The 14,672-nt window shown below is 39.4% G+C and overlaps 1 protein-coding gene across 1 annotated transcript in view; it reads right to left on the bottom strand.

Moving 5' to 3' along the window:
- Positions 1-13,864, bottom strand: part of col21a1 (collagen, type XXI, alpha 1) — a 46,132-nt gene extending 32,268 nt beyond the window's left edge. The window contains exons 1-12 of the mRNA XM_005915516.3: positions 13,805-13,864; positions 8,245-8,372; positions 7,563-8,117; positions 7,224-7,389; positions 6,904-7,132; positions 5,666-5,836; positions 4,325-4,402; positions 3,147-3,221; positions 1,949-2,011; positions 1,476-1,529; positions 1,339-1,392; positions 1,195-1,248 (exon numbers count right to left, since the gene is read on the bottom strand). Of these exons, the coding sequence (XP_005915578.1) occupies positions 1,195-1,248; positions 1,339-1,392; positions 1,476-1,529; positions 1,949-2,011; positions 3,147-3,221; positions 4,325-4,402; positions 5,666-5,836; positions 6,904-7,132; positions 7,224-7,389; positions 7,563-8,117; positions 8,245-8,341 (1,596 nt within the window). The 5' untranslated portion in view covers positions 8,342-8,372; positions 13,805-13,864. The remainder of the gene's footprint in view (positions 1-1,194; positions 1,249-1,338; positions 1,393-1,475; positions 1,530-1,948; positions 2,012-3,146; positions 3,222-4,324; positions 4,403-5,665; positions 5,837-6,903; positions 7,133-7,223; positions 7,390-7,562; positions 8,118-8,244; positions 8,373-13,804) is intronic.
- Positions 13,865-14,672: the final 808 nt, after the last annotated feature.

Here is a 14,672-nt window from a genome sequence, read left to right as displayed (position 1 = left end):
AAGGATGTTTGTGGATGAGCGTCGAAGCAGGTGATCGAGGCAGTGAAAGGAATAAAGAAAGAAACCAAGGACAGGGGTGAGCAGCATAAAACCAATGGTCATTTCTATGAAAAAATGTCCTTCCAAGGAAGATTTTCAGACTTTCTTGTTGCTGGATAAAATTTAAATTTTCTCAATTTTTTCATTTGGACCTGTTGTGGTGGCTGGCACATTTCAGCGTACATATGATGTATCCTATCATATAACAACATGCATAATTTTCTATTTGTGTGACTAAACAGTGGAAGCTGTTTTTTAGCTGATGCACCACTTATTGTGGGTAAGTCTTGATTCCATAACTTGGTTTTGTTGTCATCTAAGGCTTAGAGATTCCATCCATCCATTTCTGAAAATCACTTGTCCAAATAGGGTCATAGGTCAGAAAGTGCTTTTCCCAGCGGTCATGGGATGAGAGGCAGAGTAAACCCTGGGCAGGTTGCTAGTCACTTGTATTTTTTCCAGAATTATGAGGTTTATTCCTAACTGAGATCCATGTGACACATATAGTCCTCTGTCAAGGCATGATCAGTTTTGTTAATTTGGTTTCTCAGATCACGTGGTCTATCTACAACTAAATATTAACCACACTTCTTGTAATCCAGTCCTAGGACCTCTACCTTAAATATTGTAGTTATAGACTAAAAAGCAAAGAGAAGATGCAACTCGGGCTGAACAAGACACCAAGAGGAAAGAAGATGCACCCCCGGTTCTCTTTTTTAACGTTCCTAGGAAATGGCGGTACAAAAGTCAGGAAATATGAACACATTTAAAAGGTCTCCGATGACCCTCCTGCTCTCTCTGCTCTCTTGTTCCACACTATAGATGCTGTACTTTTTACTCTCCCAATGGATCTGCTTTATCTTCAAAACATATGGCTTCTGGAGTGATTGATGCAACAATGTTCAAAGTTGATGTGTCTAGCAGGGATTTCCTCTCAATCCTACATTTGATCTCATAAAAAAAAAGATTTAGCTTGAAAATTCAATGTGTTTTTCTACTTTTAACTATCGTTTCTTGTTCTTTTTTTCCCTTCCAGCTATAGCAGAGTTTCCATGCTTCAGCTGATTTCTACAGAAATATAAGGAACTGGATCTAGATACTATATTAATGAATAGAAATGAGGCAACAGCTGAAAATAATAAATAACATCAGCACCTTCTCGCCTGGTTGTCCAGGTGGCCCCGGTAACCCAGGAATACCCCTCTCACCCTGAAAGAATAAACTTGTGTTTAAAAAAAATGTCTATCAGTCGCCACAAAATCATGTGTGACACCACAAAGTGTTATTTGACCTTCCTACCGAAACACCGGGCCTCCCTTGCTCTCCTTTGTACCCATCTGGTCCACGTGACCCCTTAAAACAAGGAAAATGAAAGCAGCTTTAAATTTTCAACACTATCTTATCACTGACTTTTCATCCACTGGTTATTGATTTACCTTAATTCCCGGTGAACCTGGGAAACCTGGAATTCCTCTAAGCCCAGGGATACCCTTGAAATGAAAAAAAAAGACAAGAGATGCACACGTTTGTTTAAACATCTGAATCCCCTCCACTGTGTGCATGCTCTCTGGGTGATTCTAGGCTGCGGGCAGATGCTTTTTCTGAGTTTTTGATCATGCTGTAGAACATGTGGTTTACTTTTGGATAGTTTTCATCACACAAAATCACCACCATGTTGCCAGTGCTGCTATAAGCAAAGATGTTTCTTATTTAACCACTGGAAAATTAAGAAAGTAAGCACATTTACCAGTGTGTTTTAACATTCTGAAGCAGTCCTGACCACATATAATGAATAAGAAGAAAACCATTATGATCTACTGGACACAGATACTCAACTGGCTTTCTCAAAAGCTGCTGTGGATGCTGCTGTTGGTGATTATGTTTGTATATTGAACTATGTAGTACTCACAGGCTTACCATCAGCACCAGGAGGACCAGGCTGACCAGGAATACCAATGCTTCCTTGCTCTCCCTAAAGAAAGTGGAATGACGTTATTCAACCATGTGTGATTAAAACTGTATCATGCAGTCTCAAAGCAGTAAAGTAATCCATTTAACACACCTCCGGTAACAGTAAACTTTCTCACAGTGTTGATTTAATTTATCTATAAAGAATGCTTAGCAAGCTTGTTTATCTAATGTAAGATGCACCATGTGGGGTCTTAAAGAACATCTGCACGCCAGCAATGTTCCCAGCATTTTGGATCTATTAGTAAATGTAATAAAAGCATACCGGTGACCTTATAAACACAAACATTAACAAAGAGAGTCTTTTGCCAAGCTTATATCTCTCTGAGGTCCTTGTATAACGGCTTTTATGACCGGGGCTTTTTGATACCCTGTGATCAATAATGGCAAACATGTAGGTTTTATTTCCCACTTTGGTAATTTTCCATTGCACCCAGTATTTATCTTTGACAGCAGTCTGGTTTGGTTTAAGAAAAAACAAAAGTACAATACTCCGTACATGTCCTTACAAGACAAACTTACACACACAAACACACCATAGCAAGCCTCACTGGAGAAAAAAAGACCACTTGGTGCATCCATAAATTATAATACTGTTAGTTTTCAGCAGGTAACTGCGTGCTTAAGAGCTTAAAGTGCTAAAACTTCCCACTCAGCACCGTTTCTGACACAATCTGTTTTCACAAGCTAGTAGGATCTGATCTGTTGGTGAAGTGCAACGTGTGCTCGTCATTTACAGGATGTCTGCACACAGTTCACTAAGGCTGAGCTATAAGAGAGGGAAGGTTTGAGTTCTGCCCTAATACAGTTTGTCATTCCTGAGTTTACACATAAATTCATACTGTTAAAGATAAAGTTGCTTTTGTGATAATTAATCTCTTCAGTCCACTACAGCTTAAAGCAAATATTTAATGAGCAGTCTGGACACTGAGGGGCTGGACAAGGCAACAATGTATGCCAAAGCAGGAACAAAGTCAATGTGTCTGCAGTGTTGGCACACAGGCAAAGAAAGATCTTGTGACTAGATTCAGCTCTTTTTAATATGAACAGGGCAATAGGGTGTCTGGTTAGATACTGTGTGCAAAGCAAAACAACAAAAGGCAAAGACTGTGAGGAAAGAGACAGAAAAAAAAACTGACCTTCATTCCTGGTTGTCCGGGAGGTCCAGGAGGACAAACACAAGGTTCTGGAGTCGGTTCAACGCGATCAGAGCACTGTAATAACCAAGCATAACAAGAAATCACAGCCACACACTAAACATAATCTGCAAAGCTCTGATATTAAGGTTTAGTCTTTGGGTTATTTGGTCTTTCTCATTAAAACTGAAAATATGCATCACGAAAGCTGCAAACCATGAGAGAGGGATATAATATTCAAAGGATGCAAAACAGAGAAAAACAACACATTCTCAAAAATCAGAAGGTGAACAACAAGTACAGGCTTTAAAAATTCAGTTCAATTCAGTTTTATTTCTATAGCACCAAATTACAAACAAATACTTCAAGGCGCTCTACATCATAAGTGAAAAACCCTGCAATCCCCTGTGGTCGAACAAATGAATAAATAACATCCTTACATATGAATTGTTCTTGTCATTTTTAATTAAATTTTTTAAGAATTCTAAAAATAGTAAAATAGAGTTGATAACATGATATAAACAGCTTCACTATGTTTAGCTCTAGCCTACTTGCATATGTACACTGGATATGTAGGTGTCGGAGAGCCTCCATTCAAAAGAAAATTGATGACCAATCCTGGAGATTCCAAACAAACCACTGAAAAGCACACACAGAGAGAGGAGAGAAGTAGCGATACTTGGAAAGCATTTGTAATTTTAGGCTTCTCATCTTGTCTCTTTTGATATTTTTATCCAACAGCTTCACATGAAAAACAGTTATTTGGCACTGGCTTTTGCGGTTGTAGCAAATCCCAAGCCAACAACGGGCCACTGCTTTGCAAACACAGTTAGAGCCAGCAGGCAATAAAAAATATAGTGCAACATCTCTGAAGCTGAGCCACGGGTCCTCCTCCAGCAAATTATTCTCCGCATGAACAGATGTGTCTTAAAATTAATATGCTGAGCTTACACCTTCGCTTCTAACGCTGCAACGGACTACTGATGAAATAACAGGAAAGAAAGCATCACTGTACAGTCTGAGGTGTGGAGTTAACTGAGGATGAAATCTTTGGCTGCGCCATCACGGGGCGCATTGCAGAGCAGAAGCAGATGTAATTAGGAGAGGTGAAAAGTAGGTGAAAGTACGTTATCTTTTGGATGGAAAAACAGGTGTTGGGCCAAGCAGACTCATATACTTACAACTCCAGGTATTTCACAAGCAGTCTCCCGGTTGTTCTGCTCAGGGTCACAGTAAATGCGAAGTTTCTGAATTTCAAACTGGGAAAAAAAATTAAAGGAAGAGGTTGTTGTTAGAAACAAAACTTCCGATATTGGGGACAAACAGATTGTAATATGTGGCCAATTACGCGATACTTATTTTAGTTTTATCGGTGCTTTGCCACTAATGAATTGTAACAGCTATTGTATAACTGCTGAAGAAAAATAAGTGCCCTGATTGGCTGCTGAGCTGCTACATGTTGCCAGACCTCCCTCAGTGTGCACAAATGCTCTGCAGTGTTGTTACGCTATTCTTCCATTATTTGGTTATTTGGTTTGTTGTGCTGGTAGTGAAACATCTCCAGGAGGTCCCAGGGACTGCGTCACTTCAGTTACCATGTGAGCATAATAATAATAATTTACATTAAAAAAAAGAAAAAAACCCAGATCAACACATAGCTTTGATAATGGCACTGACTTTAAACCTAAATAGGTTTGAATATAATAATATAATTTCTAGTTGGATGACTATTTTTACTTATATTGTTAGTGTAAATTGGCTGGTTTTATCTTTCTGTGTTTATAAAGGCTCAATAACAAAAATGTGTTTTCAATTACAAGTGTGTTTATTCAGAAATAATACCATGACTGACATTGTTAAATAGCTCAGAAATTCATGGTCCTTATGACAATGGATAAGCACATAGAAAAACATTCACTGTGTTTAATATTGTGGTTCATGTGAATATATTCCCAGGAATGTTGAATGAATAAAAGTTGGTATTCTTTCAAAACAAAGGATTTTCTCATGCTTCCCAGTTCTTCACGTGTCTTGTTTTAGTTCTGGTGAATCTTATTGCATTAACTAACACTGCGGCACAACGGTGACATGAGAAACCTGCACATCTATATCATGCATATGGGCCTCGGGCTCCTTTATGTAACTGTTTGTGTTCCATCAAACTGAAAATAAGAATGAAAACATCTAGAGTGCAGAGCACATCTATTCTTCTTTTCAGTGTGATTATTGTTGGCTCACTGAGAACTGACCTCCATATATCTATCTATGGAGCAAATTACAACACAGCACTACTAATACAACATTTTTAGTGCAAATGGTGCCAACTGAGACAAATAAAACAACGATTCATAAGACCATGTGAACAAAAGGGTTCATTTTTGCCAAGGATTTATCACCCACGGAGTTAAACATGTCTCCTAGGAGGTAGCAGTAAACTGCATGGTATTATGTGATTTAGTTAAAAACATATATCGGCACTGAGTTTGCTTAGCTACTCATTAAACAAATGCTCATAGACTTACTGGCACTGTTGTTTCCTTTCTGACATATTTTCCTACTTGGGTTTTTCCATTGATGAAAATGCCAACAGGGGGCTCCAGTGATAAGGTTTCAATTTCCAAGTCATCAACATAAAGAGTGACATCCTCTTCGGTGACCAGCAGACGTAGCTGGTGCCATTTCTCATCAAACAGCTTCATTTATCATAGAAAAAAAACAAGAATAGCCAAAACACATTAAAACAACCTAGTGTGATGATAAACACATGAAAAGGGAACCTATTATGCTCACTGCCAGATCTGTGTTGTTTTTTCTTTTTCTTGGACTCTAGAAGATTAGCTCTGCATGATTCACAGTTTGGGCCTTTAAACAGCCCCTCACTGTCTGAAAACAGTCTTTTTCTCATTGGCTGCCCCTCACAAACAGAAGGTTTGAACAACAAGTGAGTGAGTATATGGCAAACTATAAAGAAGAGCATAATAGGTAAACTTAAAATAAAACTTTGTGTACATTGCTTTGCAACAGTTTCATCTTCTTCAAAGCTATACAAAGCTGGCATCAGGATTAGATTTTGACCCTTACACACTTTAATAAGGATTGTTTGGCAGTCATAGCTGCCATACAATCTCAGAATACTCATTTAGGACATTTTTCCACTTCAGTTTTAAAGATGTGCACAGTTTTATAAACAAACAACAGCAAAGTGCTGCCAGGCAGTTTTGAGATGTGAGCTAAAAGTGAGAACCAAGATCATCATTTTGATCAGGTGTTTCAGCGAGAAAGAAGATTTCATGTATGTATTGCACTTATGACTTAACTCCAGTGGGGATCATGTTTTGTCTTTCTGTCTGAAAAAGAAATCGCATTTATTGTATATTCTAACCTGTTTGTTTTGTTGTGTTGTACAAAAACATGAAGAGAAGATAAATGACCCAGTACAGCTTAAAAGCATCAGTAAAAACTAGAAAACTATTACAGGTACAAGAGACAGATTGAACCAGAATGGTCCAAATGAAACCCTTAGAAGCTGAGATAGCCCAACTTTTAGCCACTCTAAATGGGCTTTACCTCTTTTCCCATAATGCAAATCTGTTTTGAATTAGCCTGTCTTCCTCTTAAACATCCTCATGTTCTCTGAAATAGCTGGAGCTGTCTTGAAAGGCAAAGAGAACTTAAACTGATGACACCACAACAGTTATTTTGACTTAATAAAGCTCTTACAAAACAACAGAGGATACAGCCTTTACACAGTGTTACCTACCTTTGCTGTCTGTTGTGAAAAAGTAACAGTCTGAATCCCATTTGGTGCCTTGCTGGTTGTTGTGAACATGACGGTGTGGTCAAAACCGTTTAAAGTTACCGCCATCTGAGGTTTACCATCTCGTGTCTGTACTCTCCACAGGTCCCACTCCTCTTCTGCAAGTGATCCTTTGTACCTCAATGTGGCCACGAAAACATATGAAGGAGGCAGGCCATCAGGAAAAAGGTTCCTGAAAAATAGAATAAATAGAAGATGGTCAGCGTGTCATACTTTGTCATACATAAAGATGATAAAGAAAAGAGAAAAGCATCCATAATTACCGTGTAGCTTCACTCAAGTCAACACGAGACGTCACCTGATAGGCCTTAGAGCCATAAAACGTCCCTTGAGTGTTCTTTGCTTTTTTTGCCAGATTTAAATGTAACAGGATATCAAAGCCCTTCTCGTCACGGGAATCTATAGGAATTCTGGCAGGACAAACAGTCTCTGTAACAGAGAAACGCAATAAAAAGGACAGAACAAGAGGCTGGATGACAAATGGAGTTCTTTATTATATTAAGAAAAAACACTATACTACTAGCACGAGAGTAACATTTGAACACATTTAACTTCATCATATTGGAGAAGAAAAACACAGACAACAATCAACAGCTGCTTACCTTCACATAGTTTCTGTCTTATGACCTGCCTGATCCTGGAAATAGCTTTGTAGTCCTCAACAGAGAAGACATAAGTTGAAAATGGCTTGTTTGCAATGTCCCTCAGCTCATCCTTTTCTGTCTCTGGACCAACACCAATTGCAAACAGGATTACTCCTTTTTTCCTCGCTGCCTCAGCAGCTTTCAGAACCTCATCTTGAGACTTCCCATCTGTGAGGACAACAGCAATTCTGGAAACGCTCGCTCGCTCAGAGAGGCCAAATAGTCTGTCTGTAGCAAACTCAATAGCTGCCCCGGTATTTGTGTTACCCCCCCTGTATTCAATGGACTCCATCGCCTTGATGAGGTCTCTGTTGGTGGAGTGCTTCCCCAGAGGTATTTCTAAATGGGGACTGTCGCTGTACTGGACGACTCCAACCTGGGTAAACCTCTGCCCGACATTGAAGCTCGTCGTTATGTTGACTAGCCATCGCTTCACTATTTCAAAATTGACATCTTCAACACTCCACGAGCCATCTAGAATAAAGACCAAATCACATGGTGCAGTCCTACAACCTGAAGTGGACAAGAAGTGCACAATTAGCAATGCAAAAAACCCCGTTTTAATAAATCATATTTAGTTGAACAGCTACTAGATATGCAATGCGTTACATGTGATAAATGAAGACAGAAGCATTCTTACTTCTTAGGTCTTCATCTTGAGCTGCACTAAAGAAATGGAGAAGCATGAAGCACAGGCATCTTAACACACAATGCATGGATGTTGATTTGTAACCCATTACGGAGCAGTAACTAGTTCCAAATTTGCACCTACAGGAAAAGGGAAAAAATATGCTTTGTATAGCACGGAAAAACAAATGGACAATGCATGTATTTATGACATGGTCACTGTGTATTTCTTGCCTTGAAAAAAGTTAATGACTCAGGCTATTGTTTTCCCAGTTATTATTGTTATTATTAAATGCTTGGCTGACATTTATTTTGGCTCACCCCCAAACCACATGTAGGTGATTATACAGGGTGTGCAATACCTTAAGTTATGACAAGGATGTTGGCCACATAATAGGTTTTTCAAAATGATGATGAATGATTCAAGCTTTGTGTACACATGCAAATTAGAAGCAACTGTGCAGCATTTACGCTTTGAGGTCATGGCAATTCCGTGAATTAATGATTCATACTCTAGTTATGCATTTAATGTTTATCCCCTTGTGCTTTTTCTTTTTTAGAACTGTCTCCGCCACAGATATTACTAGAGATCAATGTCTCGTCAAGCTGTCTGGGTCCATTATCAGAAACTATACTGTAAACTTTGTTGTCAGGTTGAGGCCCAAGTTAAGCAGAGAACAGATGGGGTGATCGGCAGATATCGCACTGTGTTGCTAATGAACTGAAATAATAAAGTTGTAAGGGGAAAAAACAGAAAGACAATGACCTTAAAAAGATGCAAAGAGCTGAGATACTGCAGAGTCAGCTAATAATTCATCCTTGAAAGTGACATTTTCACATTAAAGTTGGGTACTTGATTTATTTCACGTTAAAAATAAATATTAGTTGGAGCAGCTTTAAATTCAAAGTAGAATGCTATTACTGGTATCTTAAAGTTACACTAACCCTAAGCCAAAAGGTTTTGGCATCAGCCACACATAAGGTAATGTAATTGTGACATAATGCAGGATAAGTTTTCACACTACGCTTTTCCTAGAGTGCTAAACCGCAAAAGGAAAAGCTCCAGGGTATCATGCTCTGTTGACAGCACTACTCAGTAGCCACCCAGAATACGACATGACTGACTCGCACTGCTGCCATCAGGTATAAACCCTGTTATACTGTATTTGCTTACATTCACTTCCTCGCTCCAATGCTGCCACAATTCCCGCGTGACTCCAGAAATTCCATATTTACTAATAAGCACCACTAATCTCCTCACATCTCCCTCGCATCCTTCCTTCATGTGGCGCACAATATTTTTCCGATCTCACCGCACAGCCTCCGCCGCCTCAGTACACCTAAGCATTTTCCCTTCGAGCCTCATCAACCACATCCTCACATGGCTCTGTCAGCTTCACCAAGTAAACAATTTATTGGACCTCTGACCACAACTGCTCTGAAAACCAGTGCTCAGTGTTTCCTGTGGGATTATCAGCTGTTTCCTCAAATCTGCTGCCATTTGCCAATCTCTGCCCACCCTTGGCCCAAATACAAGACGCCTGCCCAGAAAAGCTTCACTCCCACACTTTCCCTCCTCCTCTTCCTTCTTTCCCATCAGCACATGGAGAAATGTTAACCGGTGTCTGCCACATGCTGCTAAAGACGTACAGCAGTTATGTTGTCAGGTGGGTCATTCTTAAGAGTAAGGTTATTGTACACTCTGGCAAAATGTTTAAAGTTTTGGCAGAAATGAACATAGAGAATGAAAGTTTGGGGAGATGCCTGCTAAAGTGTTTTGCACTTATGATTAATCACTTTTGTTTTTCTTCCATATTATTTTAAACTCTCTTCGGCTTATTCATCACTTTTCTGGCTCTGCTACATTAGCCTCACTTGTGCTGACAATTTATTAACTAATTGACAAACTCCATCGTGATCTCACTTCCCAGCCTCTACTTATCCACCTGCACAACAATGTCATTGAATGATACTGAAATAAAGCAGTTTCAAGGCAAGTGCACAAAGCAGAGTTTGTCTTTTAACAGTACTTAATACTAAAAAAATACGTGTCTGTATTTTTTTAGTATATTTTACAAGTAAGCACTAATGCGGTTGCATTATATTGCAGTGCAGTGATCATTATGTTTGTTCTAATAGACATATGAACAACACCGTAAAACGATGAAAGTTTTGTTTTTATATTTAGCATAATGAACTAGAGAGTGCAACATACAACTGTGTGTTGCTTCTCTGGCTCTTGTATTAAATCATCCGTTAAAGTGGTTCCCAACACGTGAAAGAAAGAAACTGCTGACATGCTGAAAGGAAGCGGTTACAAATGAGGACCAGATATGCCGCATGCAGTAAAAGACTCAGGCCTTGTGGAAGGAATTTGATGGGAAAAAAACTGACCATATACCTTTTTGAAGCTTTTAATTGGGACATGTGAAGGTCAACGAACACACGGAGCCGGACATGACCCCTGGCCTCACGAGTATTTTTATTCCTGTGCGGGCAAAGAGCGGTCACACTCTTTAACATAACTAAGTTTTTCCACTGTGTAAAGTCAGCGTGGAAGTGACACCAGCTGAAGGAGGCGTTAAGCTGCCGTCGTTGTGCAAGCCGTTTTCCTCAGAATTTTTTTCCCCCGCTAGAGAGCTGGAGGAGGTTGCTGGAAAACCCCCTCACTGGCAGCGTCCAGCCAGGATGACTTTCCCCTCAACTGACTTTCCTCAAACCGAGTATTTCTACACCTCTGCTCGAGCCACATGGAAATGATTTGCGCCATCAGACAGTCAAATTCCAGCTGTGGACGGTGACCAGACACATGTAGTCATGATGAAGGGAGTCATCCTTCATCGAGGGATAAAAAAAACAACGTTGCACGTGCCGTGCCATCATCCTTCATGCATAATGTAGCAGAGTTAACAGGTGCACTCGTGTTGCAGGTAATCATCCCACTGGCGCACTGATCTCTTGTGTTATTGGAGGCAGCACAGATGCTATTAACCTCCAGCTTTTGTTTTTGGTGGTCTCAACAGTGAAGCTGGTATGCAGAGGATTAAATAAAACTAAGTTAAAAGGTCTAAAATAGCTACCACAAGACACTCATTCTGTGCTGAATCTGTTGTTTGTTGCATTTTATTCCACTTTAATAGAATTTTTGTGAAGCTTAGTTTAGTAGCACTTTAGCTCCAGCTGGAAATGCTGTTCAGAAAGCTGCTGAACAAATGATATCTCACATTTCCCCAGATAACATTTCACTTGTTCAGGGTGGGCGACACACACTGAGTCATCACAGATACTAATGAGAGTATCAGACCTCATATTTTAGGCTTAATAATTACACCTTACTTGAAATGTGGCCATGATAGCACTTTTTATTACTAAGCTCGCAACGGGAGAAAATTAACACATTTTTTTATTTGTCTTGTTTCTGTAGTGTGCGCAATGCAACTGCAGACTTTAACTCCACGTGAATTGCTGAAGTTAAAATTATCTGCTGCAAATTTTGGCTAAAGGAAGTTGTTCCATTCCAGAAACAACAACTGCTGTTCAGCATGTGCAGCACTTGCCAAGATCGAGGGGATTTATTGCTGCCAAATTCTTCAAGCAACAAGGGAAAGCCAAACCCTATCAGTTGTTCTGCGTGGAAATCTGTTCAACTAATCCAAACAGTTAAATAATGCGTTGTAAAACGTTAGCTCATAGAGGTCCTATAGCTTTTCAGCAAACATCTCCATTTTAAATGAGTTCATTCCTTATTTATGAAGATGATTGTGCTTGACATGCATGCAATTCTTACATATGTTTTTAAAAAAAAGTGCACGAGTACAATACATGCAGTGCAGTGATGCATTATCCAGAATGTTTGAAAAGATTTGAGAAATATGACGGAAAAAAACATTTTATGAGAGGAGAAATTGCCAGGAAAAAAAATCCTGAGATGAATCCCATTCATTCTTTTAGGATAGTTTCATAAACAAGGGACTGATAACTTATTTAATGTCTTCAATATGCAACTGCAACAAGTCTAGTACACCAAACTAAGCAGTCAAATCTGAGCAATGCTACCACATTATAGCACACAGCAGACTGAAAATCATGTCAACATGTGAATGTCAGTGATCATGAACAAACACTTTGAAATTAGCTAACAGTTGTTTTGCTATGCACACAAAAAAGCTATACAGCACAACAGCATCTTTAAGTCAGTAAAAACAGAAAGGAAGTCAAAAGTTACCAGTAAGCGTCCAAGCACTTGTCTGAATTCCCATTAATCCTCTCATTGAGAGCCAGTGATCAATACTGTTCACAGCCCCAGATTCACAGAAAGTGGATTTCGCGAGAAGTGCACATGTTTCACTGCTGAATGAAAGCCTGCCCTTTCTAGAAGCTCTCCTCTGTTTCTGTCCTTCTTCCTCTCAAACCGGCCCCCCTCACTCCGGACTTTTACTGGCCCGCAGCCACCCTCAATTACCATGGGTGGAAAGAGAAGCAGATAAGGAGAGCATGAAATAGTGAACCAGACAACCCATCTCCAACAGTCCAAAGGGAAAATAATAGTAATGAGCAGAACTTCTTTCCAAGTGTTGAGGGTTTGGATTGTTGCTTAAGGCATAACCAGAGAACATGGAGTTTTCTGCAGGACAAGCAGCATACAGCTTTTGCTGCACTGAGTCACACATATTGTATTCTTCCATGGTACCCTCACCAGGATCAAGAGTGCTCAGCAATGCTTTGCACTACCCCTGTTTGAATTCCCCCTTACTCACTCCAATTCACCACTCAATGGGGCAGCAGATCATGTTATACAAGTCGGCAATGAACAAGGTGTGAAAAGCTACTGCAGTGCTTTTCTCTGCACAGACAGCTGGAAGTCATTAGAAATGCACAACTTAATCTGTTATCTGCAGAGCAGGCAGATTTCATTTTGATCCACACTAACATGTTTTATCATGTTTGTACTCAGGGGCAGCCTGCTCTGCATCAACTAACAACAGCAGCTAGAGGCTCTGTGAAGGCTCCAAAAAGCCTGACACACTGTACAGAACAACACAGTTTATAAACTTTACCTTGAAGACAAATGCATACAGTAGTAAATCTGTGCAAGGCTGGAACTCAGAGAGCAAAATACAGAATAGTGCATCACAACAGATTTATAGTGCAGCATAAAATTAACCTTTGCAACTGTAGATATAGCCAAAACAATGCAAGAAAAACTCAAAAATGTCTCATTTGCATTAAAACAACTGGAATACTAACATTTAATTTCATTATGTGAAATTTATTGAAGTTATTTAATACAAGTAGATGTACTTAAGCAGTTAAAGTAAGATTCCTATCATGTTAATTACCAGTAATAATGAGGATTTGTAATGCTAAATAAAACTAGATTTGATTTTTAAAAAGGCCAGCATTCCACACTTCTATTTCTGATTATTCTTCATTTGTAATTACATCAAGAATTAAAAAGGAAACTGCACAATTCTTCTTATACTACTCTATACATTATCCCCCTCTGTATAGGGTAAACCAAATTGGTAGACAGCACAGTGATAAAATGTCTAAAAATAGAAATGTCATCTTACGCTAAGAGCAGCAGTGGTTCCTTGATGACGCCCTTAGTGACCCTGAGCCTCAGCACACTCTGGTGGATCACACAGGCATATACTAACTTGGTGCTGGGAACCTGGGAGTGGCCAGCCTTCTGGTGAGACCAAACTTTCCAAAGCTGAGTAATCTCCTGTCTCTTTAGTTTGTAACCAACAGGAGATGATCATCAAAGAAACCACAGAGGAGAACGTGTATTTATGCTAGAAGAAATCTAGTCAGTGGTCATATCTGGAAATATCTGATCTGAGCTTATTCAATTAAATGGCACAGGACACTTAAGATAAGCTGTTTTACGGAAAGCATGAAATAATAAATAAGTCGTATTTGATTAATCTTACTTTAATACACAAAACTGTTGTCTGTGTGTTTGTTTGTTTGTTTGTTTGTCTGCAAACTGCTCCTACATGATCAGGATTTGAGCAGTAAAACTTTGCACAATGTTGCATCTTAGGTTTCTGAGGGTTCTCATCTATACCATGTATCATGATGTCATCATAATTCTGTGCAACCACCTAGCATTTGGCTAAAAGTGACCTGTTTTCACATTTTAGTACCCCTTTTTTAAATCATCATTGATATTTACACAAGTTATACAAGAAATATTATGGCACCATCATGATACTTGGCAACCACATAGAGATGGGTTAAAATGGCCTGTTTTTTTGTTTGTTTGTTTTGTTTTTTACCTATGTTGACCTACAAGCATCCCATCAATAGCATCCAATCAAATAGGGTGATCGTGGCTCAAAGAGTTGGCCAGAAGGTTGCTGGTTCGAGCCCTGGCTCGGACAGTCTCGGTCGTTGTGTCCTTGGGCAAGACACTTCACCTGCTGCCTACTGGTG

This window comes from Haplochromis burtoni, unplaced genomic scaffold (assembly GCF_018398535.1).
Source record: "Haplochromis burtoni strain Fernald_Lab_line unplaced genomic scaffold, NCSU_Asbu1 Contig_12, whole genome shotgun sequence".
In the NCBI taxonomy this organism is placed as follows: domain Eukaryota; kingdom Metazoa; phylum Chordata; class Actinopteri; order Cichliformes; family Cichlidae; genus Haplochromis; species Haplochromis burtoni.
Note: the sequence above shows the minus strand (reverse complement) of the source record. Positions and strands in the feature narration are given on the sequence as shown.